The 27,681-nt window shown below is 43.7% G+C and overlaps 1 protein-coding gene and 1 non-coding gene across 3 annotated transcripts in view; one reads left to right on the top strand and one right to left on the bottom strand.

Annotated features, from left to right (window-relative positions):
- The first annotated feature begins 1,861 nt into the window (after positions 1–1,861).
- ENTREP2 (endosomal transmembrane epsin interactor 2) overlaps positions 1,862–27,681 on the top strand; it is a 274,354-nt gene continuing 248,534 nt past the window's right edge. For both annotated transcript variants that reach the window (XR_010378236.1, XM_031440881.2), the window contains exon 1: positions 1,862–2,158. Coding sequence is in view for 1 of the 2 variants with exons in the window: in XM_031440881.2 (XP_031296741.2) it covers positions 1,940–2,158 (219 nt within the window). In the remaining variant the exon portion in view is untranslated. The remainder of the gene's footprint in view (positions 2,159–27,681) is intronic.
- TRNAS-AGA (transfer RNA serine (anticodon AGA)) lies at positions 14,812–14,884 on the bottom strand. Its single transcript has one exon. It is a non-coding gene; the product is annotated as a tRNA-Ser (tRNA).

Raw genomic sequence — 27,681 nt, 5'->3', positions numbered from 1 at the left:
TGTTCACCATCACCTCTCAGTGTCTGACATTCAGTGGGTGTTTACTCTATTTTTTGAATTCTACATAATGTCAATAAACTCTGTGTAATTTCTTATTTGTTATGCTTGTTTTCTGCTTTTCACCTGTTACCTGGAAGGCAAGGGGCTGACTTGTTCACTAATGTTCTCTAAGAGCTTAGAAGGGTGCCCTGGTGATCGGAGAGCCTTCTGTGTCCTTTTGTTGGAGGAATGAAGAAATGCATGACTGAGTGAGAACTGAGCTTCCTGGCAGTCCAGGATCTTGTTTGGTATAGTTCCAAGCCCTTAAAAAGTGCTGCCCTGTAAATTTCTAGATAGAGAATGCGTCCAGGGCATTTGAATTTGTACGCTAGTACCTCCAACGATGCTGGCCAGAGGATCAGCCACATTATAGATAAGAATTGGAGGAAAGAAGCCAGCACTGAGGTCAGCCACTACATCTACAGTATTCTCCACCTCCTGTTCATCTCTGGGCCATCCTGTTAAATTGGAAAATAAATCCTATCCCTGCTAAGGCGCTGGTTGATAAAGGCTTGAGCTACTGCCCCTTCAAGAGGAATTTGCATTTTAATAGAGGCTCATCAGCCCCAAAGGAATCAGTATCTCTAAAGATGAGATTTCAAGCACCAGCAGCTGAAATATTTGGGGGCGAGACTCCCCAGTGTTTCTGATCCAGCCCCAGCAGGGGATTCCCTCTGTTCCCTCTGGCAGCTGTGTTAAGATGGACCCACCATTTCCCATTATTATTACAAGGAATGTTGCATTTTTATGCGTGACCTCTTCAGACTGCCTGAAACTGGTGGGTCTCTCATAGATCAACACAACCCTTTTCAACACCAGCAATCTTAAAGCTGTCACATCAACAGGGCCACAAGGTAAATTACGACAATCAAAACTTCCAAGCTTTCTTGGCACCCTAAAGAAGCCAACAGTCAGCTATTTAAAACTCAAAAGGGAGTCAAGATGATTTCCTAGGTCCTTAATGATATTGTTCATTTACATTCGTTTTGTGCAATTTTTCAGCCCAAACTTTTTACTTGTATGAAAAATCCTGCAAGGGAAAGGTGGGCAAGAGTCTTCGGTCTGTGAGCTGAGAATATTTTCAACGCTGAGTCCTCCAGGGCCGAGTTCTCAGCGGGGGCTTGAGAAATTCTGGAACTGCAGAAAAGCAGCATCTTGGATCTCGAGATTCCGCATTCGAGGGAGGCTCCTGCCCGCCACACTTGGGACCGGCTCTGGGAATCACCTCCTCTCCGCCCCCGCCCCCACAGTCGGGCGCTCTCCTGGATCCCCGCCGCCGCGACGCGCGCCCCACTCCCGGGCTGGCCCGGGGCGGCCCGGGGCTCGGCCCCTGCGGCTCCCAAGCCCCGTCCGCGCCTCGGGCCGAGGGCCCCGCCTGCTGCCGCCCGCGCCCTTGACCCGCCTGCGGCCCCCACTCCCCTCCCCCGCGGGGGGCGCGTGCGCCCAGGCCTGGCCCGGGGCACCGCACCTGCGCCCGCCTGCTCCCGCCCCTCTCGGGTCCCGGCCCGGCGCGCGGCGGCGGGGCTCGCGCCCGGGGACAGCGGCGGCTCGCCCCCGGCAGCGGCAGCGGCAGCGGCGACGGCGGCTCGCGCCCGCGCTCGGGCCGGGGAACGCGCGGGGCGGGCGGGAGAGGGCGCAGCGCGGCGCGGCCGGCCGGCGGGCGGGCGGCCCTGCGGAGCGGCGGCGGCGGCATGGGCGCGGGCCCTGGAGGGGGCTGCGGGCGCCCGGCTCCCCGCCCGGCCCGGCCGGCTCCCGGCGCGCGGCCGCCGCAGCGCGCGGGGAGGCCGTCCCTGCAGCCGGCGCAACTTGCCTCGGACCCTCGGTGAGGAGAGGCGGCGGCGGCGCGCGCCGGGGCCGGGCGGGACCGGGGCGAGGCGTGCGGGCGCCGTCCCCGGGCGCGATGCCTCTGGCCGGCGGTCCCCGCGCGCCGCGCCCCGCCGCGCCGCCCCGCAGCCTGTCCCGCCTGCGCGAGTGCCCGGGCCGCTCCCGCATCGTGCTGGCGCTCGGGGCCACGCAGATGGCGCTCGGATGCCTCATCGTGGCCGTCAGCTTCGCCGCGCTGGCGCTCACCACCTCGGCCCGCGTCCGCCACTCCTGCCCCTTCTGGGCCGGCTTCTCGGTGAGTGTCTGTGGCCGGGCGCGCACGGGGCTGCGGGAGGGCCGCCGGCCAACGGCCCCGCGGGCGCCGAGTTCGGGACGGACTCCGCACGGGGCTGCCGGAGCCCGGGGTGCAGTTCAAAACTCGGGGCGAGATAACTCGGGGGACCCGACTCACCGCTCGCCGCTCTGGAAGAATTGGTCTCCCTTTCCCACTGCGCTGGTCCCCGGAGTTACTTTTTTTCGAGAGAACGGAAACCAGGCGCCCGTCCTCCACGAACCAGCGACCGCCCGAGGGGCCGCGGGGGGAGGGTGGGCGGGAGGTGCGTGTCGGGCCGCAGCGTCGGCGCCTGGGCCCTCGGGTGCTCTGAGACCCTGGGGGTGGGGACCCACCCGGCGGGCTCGGGGCGGACCTAACCGGTCCCGGGGCCCCGACCCCTCAGCGGAGGACGGATGCGCACTCGGTGCGGGCTGCGGCTCCGCGCGCGCCTGGCTTTCGCTGCGGCCCTGGCTGGTGGCTGCGGTGCCAGGCGCGTCCCGTCGGGTTGCGGGTCAGTCCTGGCGGCGGGGAACCGCCGGCCCCCGCGTCGGCCGCTCCTCACCTCAGCGTCGGGGACCTCGAGGGTCCCCCGTCCGGCAGGAACGTGCTTAGTGGGCGGCGTCGGAGGGTGTGTTTAATGAGATTCCCAACCACGAGGGTGACCGGTTTTCAGGCTGTTGACCCCCAAATTGGAGAAGCCAGTGACCAACAGACCTCCATAGAAGCAAAGCCACCAGGAAATCCTATTACAGAAAGTGGTTGTCTCCAAGAGTTATGTTTTTTTCGCAGTTTATAGCCTTTTGATGAAAGTTGCTTTTTCTATATTAAAGAATGGACATGTGGAAACAGGAAAAATATATGCAGAGCAGATATTTCTGAAGGGAGACCCTCATTCTTAGAACTCTTGGCGTATGTAGCTACATGTGGTTCATGGGGCTGGAGTGCATTTGATAGGTTTAAATTGTAAACCCAGAATGGTTTAATTTCATCTCCAGAAATCCAGACTGAGCCTTTGTAATGAATGTTTGCTATTTGTTCTTGAGTTTTGAGATTTAAAAATTCTGTCCAGCTTTCCTTTTTGTTGTTGTTGTTGTCATTTTGCAATGGTCTTTTGTTCTTGAAGTTCATTGCATGGCTTTTAAAATGAGATCCAAGCAGAACTGACTCTGTGAAACCCTGATCGATAACAGGTGTGGTCGTTCATCCTAATGGGGGTATTAATTTTAAGAGCTCATTTCAGACCAAGGTTGAGTCTGGGAGAGCTGATTAGGAACAACAGACGTGAGGAGGTTGGAAGCAAGAGCCCAGTAGCCGTGATTCAAATGGGCCACTATATATAGTCATCACACATCTGTTGCTCAATTTTTAGCATTATTTAGTATGCATTGTTTTCATGCTGTCTGTCTAGTGGGCCCTGAGTGTATGTCTGCTGGAACCAGCCTACAGGTGGCAGACTGGTAACTCAGCTGGGCTTCCTGGCTCCTCCCTGAGCCTCCCCTTCTCCCTTGCAAAGGGCATTTTCAAAGGTTCAATAACAAACCTAAAAGGGAAGACATTCACCAGACATGGTAGAAAAGCTATTGATGTGAAAAAATGTCCATCCACTGCGTTTTAGTCTGAAGAGTTAAATGTGTAAGACAGTAATTCAGTTTGCATGTCCAGCGTTACTCCTTTCAACAGCTATAACCTCTTAATTCTAATTTCCCACGATTCAGAGTAATCCCACAGTGTCTGTTGTGTGCAGACGTTCCTGTCCTGCAGGCTCTGGGGAACGGCAGTGAACCCAACCTGCCCTGGTTACGTTTTAGAGATTGCAGGTAGCGTCTGCCCTTGGTCCATCTCCCACTGTCCCCTCCTCCTTACACCTACTGTTTAAGGTGCTTGTTTTCTTTCTTCAAACAAAGTCGGCCACAAGCACCTTTAAAATTCCTTGAAAACAGTACATACCATATTTTGCATATCATCTCTGCCCTTTGTACAAATGGTGGTTGGTTCCGGTTTGCGTGTTGACGTGGCTGTGAGTTATGACACTGGCCCCTTGCCACATCTGTACCTGCCCACCAAGGCCTGGAGACCACCTTGCAAGGAGATTTTACCAGATACCTTACTCTGTGATGTATTTTTTTAATTTAGTGTATAATAAATATTCCCAGCCATAACTCAGCCTTCTTCTTGTTATTTTTAATGACTGCATAAAAGTCTACAGTATGAATTTGTGTAATTTCTTCAGTTTTTCTCCTGCTGGGAATATTCTGACGGTATCAGTTTTGCATCTCTGTAAACAGTGCTGCTTAGCTAGCCTTAGAGGCAAGTGCTTGTTTTCCGAGCATAAATTCCCCAAAGTGGAATAGCTAGTCAAAGAGTATTCAAATTTGGAATTTCATTACATATTGCTGGATTAATTCCACAAAAGGTAGTAGTCCCTCCGACCCACAGCAGCATCACCTAAGGATACCCCTTTGCCCCCTTCTTACCAGCACAGGGTGTTTGCGTTCCCTAGCATTTCACTCATCTGACGGAAGGTAAAGATGTATTTTACTTTCATCTGATCTGACTTTCCATGGTTACTTTTCTTATATGTTGCAAATATTTTCTTGAAGTTTTTCATCTCTCATGTGGCTTAATTTTTGGTGTCTTTTGCCATACATAAAATTTAAAAACTTTTTACATAGTCAAATTTGTTAGTGTTCTTTTTTTTTAGAGTTATTTTCACCTCCAGATTTATTCACTACCTGTCAACGTTATCATGACATTTACCTTCCAATTAAAAATGCCATATTAGTAAAATGCATTTGCAATAATGTGGAGGGGTAGTTATGTTTATAAGCTTTAAGCATTTACCACTGACACAAACCTGACCATACCCATTCAAATTCGAGCTCCCAGAGGAAATGCCCTTATATATAATGACGTAAGCTTGAAAATGGTTTTTCAAACCACCCAAAACCTTCTCTTACTTGAACAGTTTTTTTTAACATTTTTTTAAATTGAGTTATAGTCATATTACAATGTTGTGTCAAATTCCAGTGTAGAGCACAGTTTTTCAGTTATACATGAACATACATACATTCATTGTCACATTTGTTTTTTCTGTGAGCTACCGTAAGATCTTGTATATATTTCTCTGTGCTATACAGTATAATCTTGTTTATCTATTCTACATTTTGAAATCTCAGCCTGTCCCTTCCCACCCCCTACCCCCTTGGCAACCACAAGTTTGTATTCTATGTCTATGAGTCTGTTTCTGTTTCATGTTTATGTTTTGTTTTGTTTTGTTTTTTTAGATTCCACATATGAGTGATCTCATATAGTATTTTTCTTTCTCTTTCTGGCTTACTTCACTTAGAATGACATTCTCCAGGAACATCCATGCTGCTGCAAATGGCGTTAGGTTGTCGGTTTTTATGGCTGAATAGTATTCCATCATAGAAATATACCACATCTTCTTTATCCAGTCATCTGTTGATGGACATTTAGGCTGTTTCCATGTCTTGGCTATTGTACATAGTGCTGCTATGAACATTGGGGTGCAGGTGTCATTTTGAAGTAGGCTTCCTTCTGGATTTATGCCCAGGAACGGGATTCCTGGGTCATATGGTAAGTCTATTCCTAGTCTTTTGAGGAATCTCCAAACTGTTTTCCACAGTGGCTGCACCAAACTGCATTCCCATGTTAGTGTTCTCTTTCACAGTGTCGGGTTCTTTTCTCTTATTTAAGAGGGTTGTCAGAAATTTGTGATGACAGAGGTTGCATAAAAATTCCTTTACATTTCCTTCTAATGTTTTTGTTTTACCGTTTGTATTCAATGTTCAGTCATCCAGAATTTATTTGGTATACAGTGTGAAAAAAGGACCTAAGTTTATTGGCTTTCAGACAATGCTTCTGTTTTGGACTCTATTCAGTTTTTTTTCCCCCAGATTTATCATAGGTCTATATTTATGATGGATTTGGTCTTTTTTTAAAAAATGGAAATATAGTTGATTTATAGTGTTGTGTTAGTTTCTGGTGTACAGCATGTATCAGGAGAAAACTCTTCATTTGAAAAGATACATGCACCCCAGTGTTCATAGCAGCACTGTTTATAATAGCCAAGACATGGAAGCAACCTAAGTGCCCATCAACAGATGACTGGTTAGAGAAGATATGGTATATTTATATGATGGAATACTACTCAGCCACGAAAAAGAATGAAATAATACCATTTGCAGCAACATGGAGGGACCTAGAGATTATCATACTAAGTGAAGTAATTCAGGCAGAGATAGACTCTACTCAGTTTTACTCTCTTTTACTTTAATTGAGATCTAATTGACATACAACATTATATTAGTTTCAGGTGGGCAACATAATGATTTGATACTGGTATATTTTGCAAAATGATCACCACAAGTCTACTTAACATTTGTCACCGTATATATTTATAACATTTTTTTTTCCTTGTGATGAGAACTTTTAAGGTTTAGTCTCTTAGCAACTTTGAAATACACAACACAGTATTGTTGTTAACTAGTGTCACCATGCTATATGTAGCCTCCTGTGATAGTTTTACTCCCTTAATTGTCTGTTTTAGGGTCAGTACCACATTATTTTGATTAAGGCAGCATCCTGGTTAGTTTCACTATCTGTTAAGATGTGCCCCTCCATACTGTTTTTTTTTAAATTTTAAAAATTTTTAAATTGAAGTATAGTTAATTTACAGTGTTTCAAGTGTACGGCAAGGTGATTCAATTATACATACATACATCTATTCTTTTTCATTCTTTTTCATTGTAGGTCATTATAAAATATTGAATATAGTTCCCTGTGCTATACAGTAGGGCTTTGTTGTTTATCTCTTTTATGTAGAGTATCCATGTTTTCTTTTTCAAAAGTGCCTTGGCTCTTTTGTGTATGAACTTTAAACTGTCTGTGTCTAGTTTCCAGTAATACCCTTTCAGGATTTGAGTTACATGACAGTCACGGATTAATTTTGGGAACACTGACAGTTTTGTCACATTAAAGCTTCCAATTCAAGAACATGGTTTGTGTTTTCATTTATTTGTCCTTTGTTTTGTCCCTTTCAGAAAATATGTTATGGGGATGTGTTCATGGTGGCAGAATTTCAATCTCCCCCAAACTGCTCTTGAAAACTAAACCAGTTCACAGCAGAGTCATCACAAAAGCTGAGTGAGGACATGTCCATGGAACGGGTGCCACTGGTCAGTACATCGACCGATGTGCCCAGTGCACCGGCTGCCAGGGAGCGGTGGGATGTGAACGGGAGCTCTTGACAGGCCGTGAGGACCCAGATCACCACGAGGTGCTCCCTCCACCGGGTGTCTGGTCCCTGGAAAGGTGCTCTCAGGGTTCTGGTTGAAAGTGAGAACAGTAACTGTGCAGGGACGTGGTGGCACAGCCTTGGCGCATCTGAGAAAGGCACAGTGAGTCCTCCCTCCCAGAAGGACAGAGCCTCCCCCTGAGCAGAATGACTGGACACAAACCACATGGAGCAGGACAGGTACACAGACCGCAAGAGAGAAGTTCAGATGCTGCAGGTCTGGGGGACTCCCAGGGACAGAGATCTTAGAAGCTGCTCCAGCAACAAAAGAGAACCTCCTGTGTGAAGACCATGGCCTTGAAAATAAGGACTCCAGGGTCTAGAGCTGGAGCTGAGGGCCACCATGTGAGAATGAACTTCATGAGAGCTCTGGATTTAACTCTGAGAAACAAGTAAGTGATACACAGAGACCTCCCCCTACTTGGGTCCTTGCCAGATCAGTGGAGCCCAGCTGGGAATGCTGTCCTGGCCCATTCCCTGTTCTCAGGAGCTTTCTCTTAACAGATCAGGAAAATCCACCTCATTCACACACGGGGAACAAAAACGGAATTGGATCTAATTGGATGCAAAATTGATTCAGAGAACAATGATGAAAATGAACATAATGGTACTACAGAAAGTGAGAGCACGCCCCAAAAATCATTAACTTGTATTTCAAGATCAGCTAAAAGGAAAGAAATGGAAAGACAGCATCAATCAGAAATTGAGAAACTACGAAGGATGCAGCTAGGTAGCAGAAATTTGTGAAATGGGAACAAGTGGGTGTCAGGAAAGAATTAGGGAAAAATGCATTTTAGAAAGGAAGACTAAATTGTCCAGAAGGGACACACGGGCAGATGGTTACTGTAGACAACACAGAGGTAAAAATAGAGGATGAGAAGGAGAAAAATGAAACCAATAGCAACAACAAATAAAGGGATAAAGTGAATGAGAAAGTAGTACGTGCGTTACTCACCTCAGTCTGCCCGCTCGTCCTTTGAGACCGTATTATTATTTAATAAATCCTCACTTTCCTTTCTTGAAAAAAAAAAGCAATATATGAGACAGGCAAAGAAGATCTGATATACATATGATTAAAGTGTCCAGGAAAGGAAGAAAGGAAGAACAAAGCAATGGGATAAAATAAATATTTTAAATGATAATGCAAGAAAACTTCCCTAAAATAGAAGAATTGAAAGGTCCCACTGTGGAATTGGGAAAAAAAAATCAGTGCAGAATAATCAACACTGAGACCTATCTCTGTAAAATAATGCATGTTCAAGTTAAGGGGAAAAAAAAATCCTTTGGGCATCTAGGTAAAAAGTCCTAGTCACTTGTATTGTGTGTTGTGGAATTCTCATAGCCAAATAAATCATATGCTGGAAAATATGAGGCAATATTTCAAAAAGTAAATTTTGAGGGGGAAATTTGAAATTTCCAACTTGTAGAAAAGTTATAGAACAGAACTAAGAACTTCTGGACTGGATCCCTTCAATTCAGGTCCCTGATTGTAACCGTTTTACTGTATTTGCCCCTTGTATACACTGTCTCTCTTCCTCAGTGAAAAGAAATCCGTTATTAGTTTTTTTCTTGACCTTGTGGGAGCGGGCTGCAGATGTGATGTCCCACCACCCCTAAAAATCTCAGCGTGTATCTCCCCCACTCAAGGACACTCTTCTATGTAACTGGAGTAAGAGATCAGCATTGGAAGGACATTGCCATCCAGTTCACAGGCCCCATTCCAATTTCACCAGCTTTAGTGTTCCTTTTCCCTTTCTGGCCCAGAATTCTCTCCAGGAATTTGTATGTGTCTTAACTCTCTTCATGCTCTTCAGTCTTCCTTTGTGTTTCACGTTTCCCATGGTTTTAATGAGTGTAAGCTTTATACTCTGTAGAATGACCCTGAACCTGGGTCATGCAAACTCAGGTTATGCAACCGTGGCAGGACTGTTGCAGAAATGATGCCGTGTTCTTCCGTCTACAACATCTCAGGAGACATTTGCTGTCTGCTGGGTGTGATCATCTTAAATTCTCCCATTTCCCTTTGATTATATTTTGTGGGGAGGTATTCTGAGATTACGCCAATGATCTGTTCATGATCAAACCTCTGCGCATTGGCTTTAGCATCCACAGATGACACTAACCTTAATCAGCCACCTCTGTGATGGTTGCCAAGATACCATTTTTTATTTCTGTCATTCTTTCTGCATTTATTGCTTGTTACTTTGCTGTAAGAAGAGATTTCTCTTTTTTCTCATCTGTGTCTTTATAGTTAATTCATTTTAAAGTTTGTAGTAATATGGACTCATGGTTATCTATTTTATTTACCTATTATCATTCTTTATCTTGATGCTCAAATTGTCCCCAGTGTGTCCCCATTATACACTGTGCATCTCCTGGCATTCTGACCTACGAAGGTGTTCCAGGCTTATCCTGCACTTTGCCTTGCTCCGGGGAAACGTTGCCATTTCTCCAAGGAGCTCAGTGTGATCTCATTGGTTTGCTTCTGGGCCGTCCCAGTGGACATAGTTAGGATATATAATATATGTACACACACTCATATAAATACATACACACACATATACATTCTTGTGTTGATGGTATTGTTTAGTTCTTGTGTTAGTCTTCATTACTTTCAGTCTACTAGTTCCGTTACTGACAGAGGGATGCTGAAGTCTCTAACTATAACTCTGGATTTCTCTAGTCACCCTTCAGTTTTGTCAGTTTTTGCTTTTATCTTTTTTTGGTGTTCTGTTGTTAAGTACATACCCATTCAGGATCGTATGTCTTCTTTGTGAATTGACCCTTTTATTATAATGTTGTGTCTCTTTTTATTTTTTGAGCCTCCTCCCCCATTTGTCTTTGTTTATTTTATATGTGCATGCGAGTTGGTCTGGGGTTTGTTGTGTCTCTTTTTTATCTCTGGTAAAATTTTTTTTTTCCTCCAAAGTCTAGTTTGTCTGATATTAAAATAGCCACTCCAGTTTTCCTTTGATTGTTGTTTCATGGCATATCCTTTCCCACATTTTCACTTTTAATTCTCCTAAATTATTATATTTGTAGCAAGTTCTTTGTTGATAGCATATAATTGGATCTTTTAAAAAAAATCTACCCTGCCAGTCTCTGTCTTTTAATTGATGTGCTTCACCATTTACATGTAGTGTAATTATTAGCGTATTTAAATTTATATCTGCCTCCCCCTACCCTTTTGTTCCCTTCCTTATTTGTTCTTCTATTTCACCTCTGCTGCCTTCTTTTGGCTTATTTGGAATCTTATTTAATCGCTACATTTTAACTTATCTGTTGTGTTTTTAACTATATTTCTTTGTAGAGTTCTTTTTTAGCAGTTGCTCCATAGATTACAATATGTGTATTTGACTTCTCCTTGTTAACATAGAATCATATTTTATCACTTCAACTGGAATGCTGAAATCTTACCACCCTTTAACTCCCTCATTTGAGTTGTAGTTGTCATAAATATCTTATATAATTTATCTCACATATTACATCTACATATGTTGACAATTCTTTCAGACAGTATTATACTTTTGTTTTAAAGAATTTAGCAGGAGAAGAATCATCCCTTATATTTACCATTTCTTTTGTTCTTTCTTCATACCTGATATTCCAGATTTTCTTCTCGTATCATTTGCCTCTGTCTGAACAATTTCCTGCAGCAGTGTTTTTAGAGCAAGTGTGCTATCAACAAACTCTCTTAGTTTTCCTTTGTTTTTTAAATAGAGATACTTGGGGATTGAACCCGGGCCCTTGTGCATGCTAAGCATGCGCTCTAACCACTGAGCTGCACCCACCCCATGACTCTTAGTTTTCTTTACCTTAGGCTGCCTTTACTTCTCCTTTGTTCCTGAAGGGTGTTTTTGTTAGATGTACAGTTCTGGGTTGGCACTTCCTTCCTTTCAGCCTTTCAGTATGTTCCAATTTCTTCTGTCTTCCATATTCTCTGATGAATACTTTAAATTGTTGCTCCCATATTAGTTGACTGAGTTTTTTTCCTTTCATCTCCGTTCTGCTCTTAAATCCACCCATTGAATTTTTTACTTTGGTTATCCTGTTTTTCAGTTTTAAAAATTTCCATTGGGTTCTCCTTCCTATCAACTAGTCCCCCCCCCCCCCCTAGTTTTTGTAGCTTTTCATTCATTTCAAAAATATTCACCCTTACTTACTGGAGCATTTTTCTTATCAGTGCTTTAAAGTCTTTGATATTTCCAAAGTCTGTCATTGGCTGTGTTTTCCCATGGAAGTTGACATCTTTCTGATTTTTTATAGGCCAGGTGACTTTGGATTATATCCTGTTTCAAACATTGTGTTGTGAGTCTTCGGATATTGTTTAAATCCAGCGAAGAAGGTTGCTGTTTTTGTTTTAGCAGGTTATGCAATCTCTCAGGTTCAGACCGCATTGTGACTAGCCTCCTGTGGATTGTAGTTCAGGTTTCAAAGTCTTTGTGGTCCTTTCCAGATCTGTTCTGCACACATACCGCTCAGGCCAATCTGGCTCTCAGGTGAGGATCTGTCCCATAGTTCTGTTCTCCGTGTTTCAATATCTGTTTCGCGTTGTGTGGTCACCTCGGGGATGAGCCCGTGAGTTCATAAACATGTTTCAGGGATCCCTTTCCCTAGCTCCCCACTCTGTGCTCCTCCCGGTGTGATCTGGTTCCCCGGGGGCTTCCCTTACCCAGTCCTCCAGGAATGCTAGGGCTTTACATTGCTCTGTGGTGGGAGGACAGAGCGAGAGAATCAGCAGCAAGGCTGTGTCCTGCCCTCCTGGGGCCACGCCCCTCGGATGGAGCAGGCAGGCGGGGGAAGGGTCTTCTGGGTCTTGATAGCTCCTGCTGCTGCTGCTGCTGCTGTTGCTATGGTATTGCTTGGATGCTGGGGTGTGAGTGAGCAGAGAGAAGAGAAGGAAAGCTCGAAGAAGAACCAGTGGGGACTGCCTTACTCTCTTAGGGCATCAGGGAACCTCTTTCCAAATCCCTGAGCCAGAACTGGAAAGCTGCTCCTTGTCTGCAACCCTGCTCAGTTGGGGGTTTCGGGCTGTGCTGCATTTTGGCTGGGGGATGCAACCGAAGAGGGAAAAATACAACCCTCTGCCAGCCTGGGGGTACTTGGAGTTAAGTCTCTTGCCTCCTGTCTGCCTGCTGTTTTGCTCTCTGAGTTTCTAAGCTGTCTATTCCGTGCCCTTCATTGGGTCTGTGGCTGCAAGGGGCAAGAAGGTATAGCTCAGTGGAAGAGTGTGCTTAGCAGGCATGAGGTCCTGGGTTCAATCCCCAATACTTCCACTAAAAAAAGAAAAAAATTCCTCCTCTCACAGGTCTGTGGCTGTGATCAGTGGGAGATGCAGGGTGGTGTGAAGTTACTCAGGGTTTTTAATATGCTTTCTGTGTGAGCCAAGCGTCCTGTATCCACAGAACTGTCCTTTAAATACAAAGGCCACAGACATACAGTTTTTTTTAAATTGAGGTATAGTTGATTTACAGTGTTGTGTTCATTTCTGGTGTACAGCATAGTGATTCAGCTATATGTATATATATATTCCTTTTCAGATTATTTTCCATTATGGTTATTACAAGGTATTGAATATACTTCCCTGTGCTGAACCATACACCCTGTTACTTATTTTATTAAAAATTCTTTTTTATTGAAGTATGGTCAGTTTATAATGCATCAATTTCTGGTTTACAGCACAGTGTTTCAATCATACATATACATATATTCGTTTTCATATTCTCTTTCATTATAGGTTACTACAAGTTATTGAATATAGTTCCCTGTACTATACAGTAGGACCTTGTTGTTTATCTTTTTCATATATAGTAGTGTGTATCTGCAAATCCCAAACACCTAATTAATCCTTCCAACCCCTTCCTGACCCCAACACCCCTCCCGTGACCGTAAGTTTGTTTTCTACAGACATACAATTTTGAATTTGCAAGAACTCTGGGACTGTTGGTCCCACGGGCGAGCCCCATCTCAGTTGTTTGCTGGAGAATGAGCTTCAGAAAACTACGAAAACGATCGTCGAAGCTTTTCATAAGTTCTAGGGATGAACAGTGACACTGTCTTTAATTGTGAAACCAAAACTGAAAGATAGCAGTAAGGGAGGCAGATTAATACAGAAACATGACACTTTGTGGTTATAGAGAGTCCTACAGCGAAACAGATAAATGGGAGGAGTTGAGGGAAAGCGGAATAAACTCCTTAATTACCACGCCAGTGTGAGCTAGGATAGAAAAATGTCTCTGGAAGCCGACCAAGCAAGTAGTAGAAGGTTGGGTTTACTAACGACCAGAAAGATGAACACTAGCTGAATGCTAGTGGCTAAAACCGATGCTTAGGAAGAGCGAGGGAGAGAGGCAGGAAGCAGCAATTACTAGCTAATCGCATCATTGCTCATAGGAGGGAGGCGATAACGTCTAAAGGGACAGGTTACTAAGGGGGTTATATAAGGTAGTAATATAAAAGCGGTAACTGGAACCAGTATGCTTCCCACGTACCTACAGAAATGGGGAGAGAAGCCAGCAGAGATAGCAGCCCACGTATGGAAAGACTTCGAGCTTGTGCGTCAGTGTTTTAAATATGAGGTTAAAAATCTGGCAAAGCCGATGCCAAACATACAGACTATATTAACATTATGTAAATAGGCTCAATTAACCTAGTTAAAAAAGTGTTTCAAGTTGACTTAGCAAAGCAAGATCCGGAGATAGACTGGAAGTGGAGAGATTTAGAAAGGCTAAAAATAAGAGGACTGGAGCAGATATACCCGGCAAATTCAAATAAAAAGACAGCAGGGCTCACTCTTTAAAAAACATTTTTTTTTTTATTGAAGTGTGGTTGATTTACAATGTTAGTTTCATCTGTATAGCAAAGTGATTCAGTTATACATATACATGCATATATATTTTCTCTTTTCAGATTTTTTTCCATTATAGGCTATTACAAGAAAATGAATATAGTTCCCTATGCTGTGCAGTAGGACCTTGTGGTTTCTCTATTTCATATGAAGGGCTCACTCTTGATACCACGTGAGGTAGAGTTCACATATTCTTGCTTTTTCGTGATGCGTTATCTTTGTATTTGGATTCCGTTGGTTAACATTTTTAATATGAATGTTGAATATTTGAACAGCTGAAGCGTTCAAAGGTTTCGACATGTGACTGCTTTGCTTTTCTTGTTAAATACGCTCCGAGGTTTTGTGGTGGAGCTAAGTGTTGCCGGAATTTCCCCTTCTTCAGTACTTACGGCTCCTGTACAGAGAGACTGTCGACTTTTATTTCTCTCTTACTTTGAAATTATTTATTCTATATTTTTAACTTTTTTTTGGTGGAGGTCTGGGGGATTGAACCCAGGACCTTGTGCATTCTAAGCACACGCTCTACCACTGAGCTACACCCTCCCCCCTTATTTATTCTATTTTTAAAGTAAATGTCTTGTGCTTTCCATTTCTATTGTCCCATCACCTATAAGTAATTTTGTTTCTTTGTATTCCATATTTTTCATATCTCAGTGTTTGATGATGCGTATTCCTTTTCCTTATTGCATTAATTGGAATCTTCCTGTTGAATGATAGTCTGAAAGGAAATATTCATGTCTTGCTTTTGATTTTAGTGGGAAAAGCTTTAATTTCATTGCTTTCATTTCTAAATAGATAGGTCATTTTGATGACTTAAGTTTTGCAATAATTGCAAACCTGCGGAAGAGTTGCAAAAAAGTACAAAAAAATCCCATATATCCTTAACCCAGATTCACCAATTATTAACTTTGTCATTTCCAGACCCCCAACCCCCCAACCCCCCAACTGATGATCAGTTGATTGATTGATACCTCCATCTACATATTTTTTCTGAATCACTTGAGAGTACACAGCAGGCTTCAAATCCCTTTGCCCCTAAATACTTCAATGTCTGTTTCCTAAATACAAGGGCATTACATAACCATGAAGCAATAATAAAAGTCAGAAATTAACATTGACACAGCACTAGCCATAGTCTGTATTTGAATTCTGCCAATTGTTCCCAAATGTTCTTCATAAATATTTCCTCCACCTGCTTGCTAGTCCAGTATTCAAATTAGGAATTTAAAAGTCATACTTAGGCAATTTCCTTCTGTTTGGAATTCTTACAAGGAATGACAGCTGGATTTTTCCAGTGTTTTCAGTCATATGTTGATATAAGCTCTTGGTTTTTCTCTTTCAGTAGCTGATGTTCTGTAGTACTTTTTAAATATATTTTTATTGAGGCATGGTCAGTTTACAATGCTGTGGCAATTTCTGGTGTATCACATATGTAGTATGTTGATAGATTTCCTGCTGTTGAATTATCCTTGGGTTTCTGGAATAATCCTTTTCACTTATTCCTTTAACATATTGTTGGAATCCCTGTGCTGTTGTATTAAGATATTTGCTGCTATAGTCACATGCAGAATTGGTCTGGAGTCTGTGTGTTCATGTGTGGCCACAGCATACACTGTCTTTATTAAACCTTGTTAGATTGTACTGGCTTTGTAAAATAAATTGGTGAGCTTTCCATATTTTTCTGTGGACTAGCATGGGAAAGATTTGTTCTTTGTTAAGTTAGACATCTCAGGGAATTTAGGCTGTTCCCATTTATTAAGATGTGTAATAGATTTAGTCTTATTCTTTTTGACTTAATTTATTATTATACTTTATCATTTTCTGTTTTCCTTTTTTCCTTTTGCTGGATTGATCAAGTTGATTTTTTTCAAAAGTATATATTTGGGGGATGGGTGTAGCTCAGTGGTAGAGTGCATGCTTAGCATGCATGAGGTCCCAGGTTCAATCCCCAGTACCTCCATTAAAAAAAAAAAAGAAATTGAAGAAAAAGTATGAATTTTAAAAATTCTAGTAAAATACACCTATTATAAAATGTATGATTTTGACATTTTTTAAGTGTACAGTTCTGTGGCAGTAAGAATGTTGGCATGGTTGTGTAACCATCATCCAGAACTTTTGCACAACTGAAACTGTCCCCATTAAACACTCACTCCTCATTCTCCCTCCCCTAGCCCCTGGCAACCACCAGTCTACTTCCTGTATGTGTCAATTTGGCTATTTCTGGCAATGCATGTAAGTGGAATCATCCAGTATTTTAACTTTTGTGACTGACTTATTTCACTTAACATAATATTTTCAAGATTCATCCATGTTGTAGCCTGCATCAGGGTCCCCTTTTGAAGGCTGAGTAATATTCCATTGTGTGGTGAGAGCACAGTCATCCATCTGTCTGTTGATGGGCACTTGGGATGCGTCTATCTTTTGGCTTACTGTGAGCCATGCTGCTGTGAACATGGGTGTGCCAGTACTTGTTTTCAAGGTGATTTTTATCCCATCCCCTAACCCCCTTCTCCCGTGCTTCTCTGTTCTTCTAATGGTCATAGTTTCATGTTTGACAAACTATTTAAATCTGAATTTTCTATTAGCACACCCAATTAAATGGTAGGTAGGATGCCTGTCCTTCTTCAAGCCAAATGGTTTCTTTGGACTCTTTAATCGTTCAGTTTAGCCCCCCCCTCACCTCTTATCCTGCACACCCGCCCTGCCCAGGGAGAAACCTTTGGAACTCTTCTCTGTCTCTGGTCCATTTTGAAAGACTTGTTCCAAAGAAAACGGCCTTTCGTAGTGGAAAAGAAACTGAAAATATATGTATTATGTGTATATATGTGTAACTGAATTACTTCGTTGTACACTTGAATCTAACATTGTAAATCAACTACATTTCAATAAAAAATAAGAATTAAAAAAACCCAGCCTTTGAACATTATATAGTTTACATAATTTGAGTTTGGGGGGGCAAATTTTTTTTTCTTCATCCTTCAGTCTTTAATTGGAGAATTTTGAATTTGAATCTTGAAAAGGTCAAAAAGTACTGTATCCTATGGATTTATTGAAGAGTAAGGAAAATATAATAAAGCCAGTGATGGGTTCTGTCTTTTTTTAATAAAAAATATTTTGATTTATTATTATTATTATTTTTTATAAAGAATGTTTTGATTTATTACTTTTATAAAGAATGTTTTGATTTATTTATTTTTTATAAAGGTTTCAATTTATTTTGTAAATAAAGAATGTTTTTATTTTTCATAAAGAATGCTTTGATTTTTTTATAAAGTATGTTTTGATTTATTATTTTTTATACAGAATGTTTAAATTTTTTATAAAGAATGTTTCAATTTGTGTTTTATAAAGAATGTTTTGAGTATTTATTTATTTATTTTGATGGGTTCTTCAGCCCACTCTGTTATTTCCATACTTGGTGAGTTCGAGGCACATTGCTGTGGCAGACCTGGTGTCAGGGTGACAGTAACGCAAGGGGAAACGTAGGCGCAGAGGTGAGAAGACGCAGAGAAGTCTGCACGGGGTCCCTCCCAGCCCCCAGCATCGCACCTGCTGCTGAGAACACTGCCCGATGGAGGGAGGAGCTTATCGGTCCTGGGAGAAGTCCTTTTGCCTTTCTCGCTGGGCCGGTGTGCATAGTGGTTCCTGTGAGCATCTCTGGAGGCTCTGGAAGATGTCTGCCTGTGTGCTGGCCAGGTGCAGCCCTGGGGCCTTCCTTTCCGGAGCCCAGGTGTGATGCTAGGGAAGGTGAGACTTCAGACCCACTGTCCCTGGCGTGTCCTGGTTCAGGCCTGCCTGAATTCTGTTTCTGCACTTAGGCTTTGGCAACCTAACTTTGATAGCTTCAGCTGATAGTCGTGGCCTGCTCTTATCTCCTCCACGTCCAACTGACGATGAAGGTGCCATATTTTACCTAAAGGTTGCAGTGCAGTGACATGGATGGTGATTTAAGGAGCCCCAGAAATTGAGGATACAGGCATTTTCGGGGGGACTGGGAGGCCTTCAGTCAAGGACTTAGGGGCCTGATATATGTACACAAGCTACTTCTTCTGCATCAGCACCACCAGAGTCTATGTGTAATTATCACAGACCATGCAACTTAATTGTTCTAAAATAAATCCTTGATTTTTTATGTTATTTAAAAAAATTTAGTTGAAGTCTAGTCAGTTTACAATGTCGTGTCAATTTCTGGCATACAGCATAATGTTTCACAAAGACATACATATATTCCTTTAAAAAAAGATTAAAAAAAGAAAAATCCTTGAAATTTAAGCTCATTCTTTTCCAGAAACAAATAGAGAAAATTTGGAACTTCATGAAAAAGCAAATTTGTATTTGGAAAATATAGAATTTATCTAACTATAAGGAAAGTGTTGTCTTCTCATCTCTGATGAAAAATTATAGACAGTGGCTTTGATAGTGGATACAAGTAGTGATTTTGTTTGTTTGCTTCTAGTGGAGGTGCTGGGGATTGAACCCAGGACCTCTTGCATGCTAAGCACATGCTGTACCAGTGAGCTCAACCCTCCCTCGTCAGTAGTGATTTTGCTGTATGTTTTTGGAACCCTCAGAATGTGAAAGGGCTCTGAGAAAGCTACCTGTTCAACATGTTAATAAGCAGCTTAGCTCCAATGAGCACATACTCATCTGAATATTCTGATTTTAAAAAAATACATCTTTTTTTTTTTTTCAGTTATGCCCCACAGAGCTCTTTTCAGCTGTTCATAATGGGACATTGCCTTGGTAGAAACTTGAGTTTTGACCCAGTCTCAGAAAAAGGCAGAGAGAGGTAGCATCTGCTTTCCACCTGCCGATTCATTAAATTCACCACTGGGTTCCCTATGTCCTCTCTCCATGCTTGATGTTGCCTTTTTTTTTTTTAAATCAGTAAATTTTTTTAGCTTACTTTTTTGGTGTTTTTTTTTTTTCTTTTTCTTTTTGTTTTGGGGGGAGGTAATTAGGTTTATTTATTTATTTATTTTAAAATTATTATTAGCCGTTGCTTTTTGGTGCCGAGGGAGGGGGTGAGGCTCAGAGCCGACCCTTTGCAAGATGAGGAAATAACACCTAAGAGGTGTGAGTGGATTAACAGAGCTGTAGTCTGTCATGACAAGTAGTAAGTAGCTTCTCCTCAAGATTGACTTTCAAAAAACAAAAAACAAGTTGAGGGGGTAGCTCAGTAGTAGAGCGCCTGCTTAGCATGCATGAGGTCCTGGGGTCAATCCCCAGTCCCTGCATTAAAAAAATAGATAAGTAAATAAACCTAATTCTCCTCCCTGCAATAGATTTAAAAAAAAAAGTGAAAGCAAATTTAAGAATATTGATTTTCTCTTCGAGAAAAGAAAATGTGTAAATACACACACACATATATATATAATGATACTTTTTTGTTTTTTGTTTTGCTGTATGAAGAATAAAACCCAAAGAAAACAAAGAGCCAGAAGTCCCCTGAGCAAGGCACCTGCTGGGTGACTTGGAGAGTTAGACCTGTGGCTGTTACCTGTAGCCCAGATGGTGTGACTTTCAGGTGAGAGGAACGGACTCAGTTTAAGAGAAAGAAAAAGTGTTGCTGTGCGGAGAGAGATCCCTGGTATCACATATTCTGGTGAAAGCACACAGTATTTATCTCTGTTTTTTGACAGTGATGATTATGAAGATGGCGATAAAAGTATTATCTACTTAATTTCATGGAAATTAAAATGAAAACACCCTGGAAGGGTGCAAATTGAAATGCTAAATCTATCCCTGGGCCCCTGCCTTCCCCATTCCTCCAAGTTAAATGCTTTCAACCTTCCTGTTGTCACTTCTTTGGTGGCCAGTATGCACTGTCTTTGTATCAGATGTCACTGAAGAGCGGTCTGATCCCCATGGGGCTCACCTTCTTTTGTGGGTGACCTTGCCTGTTTTTGACTTCTGAAATATTCTGAGGTCTACTCTTTATTCTGGGAGTTCTGATATTTTGTGGTATTTAGCGCAGGGACTTAGGCACTCGATGTGCCCCTTCTTTAATACTGGAAATTTTATTCCTTGGTTATTTCCTCATCTCTGGTTTCTCGGTTCTCTTTCTGTGGCCTCCTGGGGCTTGGCTGCTTGACCCTCTGTGTGGATCTGCTGGGCATCGTCACTTTTCTCTCCTATTTGCTGTGTTATTACCTTTTACTACATCCTCTGAGAGGTTTCTTCAGGTTCAGCTTCTGGACCATGTATTGAAATTTTGAAAAATAATTGCAGCAGTGACAAGGGGTTAGACAGTGGGAAGGACTTAACGGGATGGCAGGCTGTGCTTGAGGAAGACTTTTTTTTCTTTTTAATTTTTTATTGAAGTGAGTTGATTTACAGTATTAGTTTCAGGTGTAAAGCACAGTGATTCAGTTACACATGTACGTATGTACTTAGAGGGCTTTCATGAAGGGTGATGGAAGCCCAGAAATATCACAGCACTCCTGGGCCAAAGCAGCCTTTCTTTACCGCACAGGATATGCTTTTTAAAAATTTTTTTTAAAAATTTTTATTGAAATATAGCTGATTTACAATGTAGTGTTAGTTTCTGGTGTACAGCATAGTGATTGAGTTATACACATATGTGTGTGTGTGTGTGTGTGTGTGTGTTTGTGTATATATGTATATATATATTCTTTGTCAAGATCCAGCCATCCCACCCCTGGACATATTTCTGGAGGAAACTCTAATTCAAAAAGATACCTGCACCCCAGGGTTCATGTTAGCACTATTTACAGTAACCAAGACATCGAAGCACCCTAAGTGTCCATTGACAGATGACTGGATAAAGAAGATGTGGTATATTTACACAATGGAATACTACTCAGCCATGAAAAAGAATGAACTATGGATGCACTTGTTTGAACTGTGACGCGTCAAGATGTTTGAGAGACTGCTTCTGAGAGTCTCATCTGAGAAGGAGTCTTTTTGGTCCTTCTTGTCTTGTGGCCAAAACCAGGCTACATGGCCAGGTTCAAAAACAAAAACCTGGAGAACCCAGGTGTACACATTTTCTATAAACTACCTGACACGTTGGTGCTGGTTGCCCTTGGTCTGTCTTGGACCCCAGCCTGGGTTGACATCAGTTGCTGGTCGGTGCATTTCATTCTGGTTTGGCCAACTATCTGCACCGTGGTTTCAAGCCTCCCCGGAGACCAGCACCAGGTAGTAACAGGGGTGGTAACAGCCCAGGGGAGATGAGCCCTGTACTGACACCGTAGCCATAGTTAAGGTTGTCATGCTCTCTTTCATATTTTCTGCTAATTTTTCTTAGTATTTGCCTTATTTTCTGTATGCATGATTTTTTCATTTCTGCCTGAGGGTACTAATTAAGAAGTTCTGTTATTCTTGGGTCTGTTTATTCTTCTAAATCTTCCTTCTGTTGTGGTTTTGATTTTCCCGAATGGTCTGGTGATTCTTGGCTGTCCTTGCTAGTAATTTTATTATACATTTGCATTTTTATTAGACCTAGTTTTTTTTTTGGGGGGGTAGGAAATCCAGTTTATTTATTTATTTATTTTTGATGGAAGTACTGGGGATTGAACCCAGGACCTCGTACATGCTAGGCACGCACTCTACCACTGAGCTATACCCTCCCCCTCCTTTGATGTTTATAATGGAAGGACTAGTTGATTTGTTTAGAGGCATTCAGCATGTTTTCCTTCACTATCCTGTCCTGCCCATCAAACAAGGGCCAGACCTCACTCTGTCTGGGCGGGGGCACTGCAGATCACCTGGCAGCTTCACCTTTGGATGCTGAGCTGAGCGTCTCCCCCCAGCGCCTTGAGAGAGCATCCACTCTGGGGTGTGGATTCTCACTTTGGAAGCAGATGAGGCAGAAAGCTCGTTTCTTTGGTGCACGCAGCGTTCTTTTGGTTTCTGCCCGAGACGAGACCCCAGTACTGTTAAGTCTGGGGTGAGGGTCTAGGGGAGCCTGAGGTCCGTCTTAGTTCTGCAGACAGACTTGAGTCACCTGCTTTTGGTCCCATTTCTTGCTTTTTCTCTTGGGACCTGTGGTCCGGGGGCTCATGAATGCAGAACAGTTCCTTTCTCTAAAACCCTGTTTCCCCTATGCCCCGATCCGGGAATCCTCCCTTTGCCATAAACTGTTCTTAACTTTTTCCCCATATTTTTCAATGGTCTTTTTTCTTCTGTTGCACCCAAATTAGCCCCCTTGGCAGGGGAAGGTCAGGGGAGCAGCTCCCAGTCTGAGGCTGGACCGCAGAGCTGCCTCCCTTGAGACCCACCCTCATTCTCCAAGTTGGCTCCACACCCATCTTTCCACTGCCTGGTGTGAACTTTCTGGACCTCATCTAGTCATGGCGAGAACGTATTTTGGGGGATTTTAATTGACCCATCATACTACCCAGCAGCTCTTTCAGCCCGTAATTCCAGGATGTTTGTTGCTTTGAGGGAAGAGAAGGAACTCTCTCGAACAAAGAACTCTTTACTCAGCTTTGAGGCCCAACACTGACTTTCCTGAGTCTTGGAGTGACCACAGTCATGAAAACCAGACTTTGTTACGAGAGAAAAGGAACCCCAGGGTTATTCCTTTATGTGCTGAGAGCAAAACTTAAAGGCCTGAAAGTTGTTCCAGTCTTTTTCAACTTTTTTTTTTTATTAAAGTATAATCAGTTACAGTGTGTCAATTTCTGGTGTACAGCATAATGTCCCGGTCATGCATATATATACACGCTTGTTTTCATATTCTATTTCTTTAAAGGTTATTACAAGATACTGAATATAGTTCCTTGTGCTATACAGAAAAAATTTATTTTTTTATCTATTTTATATATGGTAGTTAGTATTTGCAAACCTTGAACCCCCAGTGTATCCCTTCCCACACCCTTTCCCCCTGGTAGCCATAAGTTTGTTTACTATATCTGTGAGTCTGTTTCTGTTTTACAGATAAGTTCATTAGTGTCTTTTTTCTCTCTTTTTTTCAGATTCCACATATGAGTGATATCATATGGTATTTTTCTTTCTCTTTTGGGCTTACTTCACTTAGAATGACCATCTCAGGTTCCATCCATCTTGCTGCAAATGGCATTATTTTATTATTTTTCATGGCCGAGTAGTATTCCATTGTATAAATACACAACAACTTCTTTATCCAGTCATATGTCGATGGACATTTAGGTTATTTCCATGTCTTGGCTATTGTAAATAGTGCTGCTATGAACATTGGGGTGCAGGTGTCTTTTTGAATTAGAGTTCCCTTTGGATATATGCCCAGAAGTGGGTCATATGGTAAGTCTATTTTTAGTCTTTTGAGGAATCTCTGTACTGTTTTCCATAATGGTTGCACCAAATTACATTCCCTCAACAGTGCAGGAGGTTTCCCTTTCCTCCACACCCTCTCCAGCATTTGTCATTTGTGGACTTTTGAATGATGGCCATTCTGACTGGTGTGAGGTGATACCTCATTGTAGTTTTGATTTGCATTTCTCTGATAATTAGTGATATTGAGCATTTTTTATGTGCCTATTGGCCCTGACTCCTCCTCTTGATGGAAGACCCCATCCTCCCCTGACCCCCACCCAGGCCTGCTCTCCTGTTCTCTGCAACGCTTTTTATAATCTGAGCTTCAGGTTCACTGATATCTGTGTCCCGCGCTGGAGCAGAGGCTCCCTGAGGCGGGGCCCCAGGTGGATGTGCCCATCTTGTCTCTAGGACCATGCTTAGCCCAGGGCAGGTGCTCCGTAGGGGTTTCCAGGACAAGCCATTGAACAGGAAACCAGCCTTCATCCCTGCATACACACAGCTCTGCGTCACTGTTGGTCTCCCGAGGTGGGTCCTGCAGGTCCTTGTCACTTGGTGGTGACTTTTATGGGCAGCGCGTGTCTGAGAGTACAGGCTGGGGGCTGTATTGATGCTGGAGCTTGGCTCCTGCTCTTGTGCTTTAAGATGCCAGCTGGATTCTTTTATGGGCTTTGTATTTTTAAAAATATTCTCCTCGGATCCTCAGACAGGTTCTATTTCTGGCCCAGCCAGGCAGGCTCTAGAATATTGTCTAGCATAACTTTTCCAGGCTATGGGGGACTAATGCATTGTCTGTTTTTCACTTATTTTAGAGATAGCTTTTTTGTACTTCTGTTTAGAGAAAACGCCTAAAAATCCCCATGGTATCCTCTGTATGGGTCCTGAGTGGCTTTGGCACTTTCCGGATCACACTGTTTAGGGGATCATAGGTGCAATTTGTAGTGTTGTGTCACCTTGTAAATGGCATCTTAAATGCTTAAGAACAAGATGGCGGGAGGGTTGTCAGGTACTTATAATGGCAAGCAAAGCGTTAGACCTCTCCTGACAGATGATAACTCTCTCTATGTATTCTTTTAAGATAGCCTTGTTACTGTAAACATAGACATCCGTCTCCCTGTCTTGGCTTGACTTCCCTCTGTGAATGTGCCCCTCTCTCCTCCCTTCGGGCTGGATCCTAGAGACAGTTTCCCTGAGCTCTAGTGGGAAAACAGAGTTGACTAGTCTTTGTTTGAATGCCCTCCTGTCGCCTCTCTTTGAGGTCTCCTTTCTTTCAGCCTAACCAGAAGACTACAGGTAAGGCTTCCAGGGAGGCTGGGGTATCAGGAGGGGTGAGGGGCTGGGGGCTTAAGCTCAGTGGTGTAATTCAGACCCTGGATTCCCCTGTGACTATGTTGAACTCAAGCATGTGGCCTGCATTGTCCACACTGGCTCAGGCCTTGTCTTGGGATCCAGGGACTCTGGGGAAAGTGAGAACACTGGCGATGGATTGGACACATGGTGGGTCTTCCCAGGAGATACTAATGCATGTGGGGTCCAGTTCTTGGGGTGCCACCTGCAGTCTGCTGCCTGGAGCCAGCCCTGAATCCCCTCCTGCCAGGCGTGGGATTGCAGGCTTTGTTCTTGGCTTTGTAGCCCTCCTTGGTATCAGGTAGGCTGTATAATACTCTTTTTATTTGTAACTAGTTTATTTTGTTTTTTTAGATTCTACATATAAGTGAGATCATACAGTATTTGTCTTTCTCTCTCTGACTTATTTCATTTAGCATAACGCCCTCCAGGTCCATCCATGTTGCTACAAATGGCATTATTTCATTCTTTTTTATGGCTGAGTAGTATTCCATCGTTTATAGATACTGCATCTTCTTTATCCACTCATCTGTCGATGAATGCTTAGATGCTGTCCAGTATGCTTTAGGCAAATTCCATTTTCCACTTCTTTCAGCCAGCTTGTGTTCTGTTGCTTACAAACAAAACCCCAGAATAGTACAGGATTGGAGAAGTGAGTGGACACAGGCAGCAGGCGATCTGGGCAGTGAGAGTGGGGCATCTGGGTCTGAGAATTTGCCCAGGTGAGGGCAGAAGGCTGACTATCCAGCCAAGATTGGGTGATGAGTGTCTGGCCGTCATAGTAGGCAGTGGGGAGTGGGCTATTCAGATTGTTGCCACTGGTCACTCCGAAGAAGAGTTAAGGGCCCGAGGAGATCAGGGACCAGAACGGGGGAGCTGGTTGCTTCCAATGCTGGGTCAGTTGAAAGAATGAGGAGCTTGAAGCCTGAAACTCTGTGCTCTCAGCGTGGCCTGAACACAGAAGACTTTCTGTGACTACACTAAACAAAGTGCTAAGACAGAGCAACAGATGGACTCTTGGTGTGAGTCCCTCTGGTGGCCAATGCCACCAGCAGGTGTGGTCACAGCCTGGCTGGGCTCTTGTGGCAACTGCGTCCTTGGTTGAGGAAGACTGTGATGGACCATACTGGGGGACCAGCAGGACTCAGCATCCCTGTGGGCAGTCCCCGCTCGGCTGAAGCAGGCCAGTCCACCTCACTAGAACACCTCACCTGGGAGGCTGGTTTCCTCCTGCTTGTTGTACCCAGAGACTGGAGGCCAGCCCCAGCTAGGCGGGTGGGTGTAGCTGCCATTATAAAGGAGAACGCTTACACACCGTTAGAACATGGATTTTGCTAACTTGCATAGGTGCAGATTTTGTTCACTTAAGTACCAGTGGATCTGAGGCTGCTGGACCAGGGAGAGAGGCGTAGTTTTAGATGGCAACACAGTCATCAGCATGAGTGTACTTCCTCCAAAAAGAGCTTAAACCCACATTGACCTGTAATCCATTGATTCTTTTTTTTATTAGTTTTTTTTTAATTGAGGTATAGTCAGTTACAATGTGTCAATTTCTGGTGTACAGTATCATGTCCCAGTCACGCGTCTATATTGATTTTTTATCGTTTTGTTTCCTCATTCCTTCATGTCCTCACCTCCTGCCTTACCCAACTCAGTTTCTTCCAACTTAATGTCTGAGATCATCAGCCATTACAGTCCTTCCTTTGTCCCTTCTCCTCCCTGGCCCTTCCCTAATCTCATCATCCTCTTCTGGCCAGACCCCAGCCTGGCTGAACCCAGCTCACTGCTTATTCCACGGCTGCATCTGCCCAGCTCTGCACGGCTGGTACAAATCCGGGTGCATGCTGAGTGGTCACCACATCCATGACCAGCAATCCTTTCCCCCCTTTGCATAAGTGACTGACCCCTTCCCAGTCCTGAAGACGTATGGGAGTGAGCCCAGCAGGTGTCTGGGGAAGGGCATTTCAGACAGTGGCAGAGCAAGTGCAAAGGCCCTGAGGCATGGCCCCCCCCCTCCGTGTGTTCAAGGGACAACAAGGTGGCCAGTGGGGCTGCAGTGGAGTGAAGACAAAGGACCACAGTCAGAGACTACGATGGAGCAGGGATCCTGGTTGTCTGGGTCCTTGTCAGTCATCAGGAAGATTTTGGCTTTTTTGTCTCTCTGGGAGCTGCTGGAGGTTTTGAGCAGAGGAGTGACATTTCCTGATTTCAGTTCTAGCAGGATTGTTCTGATGGCTTTGTGGAGAACATGTTGAAGGCGGGCGTGGGTGGAGGAGCAGGGAGATGGGTTGGGAGGCTGCTGCTGTGATCCAGCTGGAGATGATGGCCCAGGCCATGGGTTTGAGGAGTAGTTGGATTTTGCATGTATTTTAGGTAGAGTGCATTACTAGTCTGCAGTTACACAATTTAACTCTTCAATTAGAATACAAGAGGAACTGGAGGCAACGTGGGTGTGGTCTTGCAGGATCTGCACTGGGACTGGAGTTTGTGTGGTATGTTCTGGCTGCAGAAGAATCACCGCGGGGACTGTGGGGCAGGGGTTGGGAGTGTGAGGTTGGGATCGAGGGCGAGTGTTGAGGCCGGGTGGCCGAATGGCTGGGCTGTATTGGTCCTCCGCTCCTTGGGGACCCTTTCTTTGTTTGGCAGACCCCTCCTTCTGGGGACAGGGTGCACTTGAAGAATTCGTATTGGTCAGGGTGTTTTCAGTGGCAGGTGGAGACACTGTGCATGTCT

Source organism: Camelus dromedarius, chromosome 29 (assembly GCF_036321535.1).
Source record: "Camelus dromedarius isolate mCamDro1 chromosome 29, mCamDro1.pat, whole genome shotgun sequence".
NCBI lineage: Eukaryota > Metazoa > Chordata > Mammalia > Artiodactyla > Camelidae > Camelus > Camelus dromedarius.
Note: the sequence above shows the minus strand (reverse complement) of the source record. Positions and strands in the feature narration are given on the sequence as shown.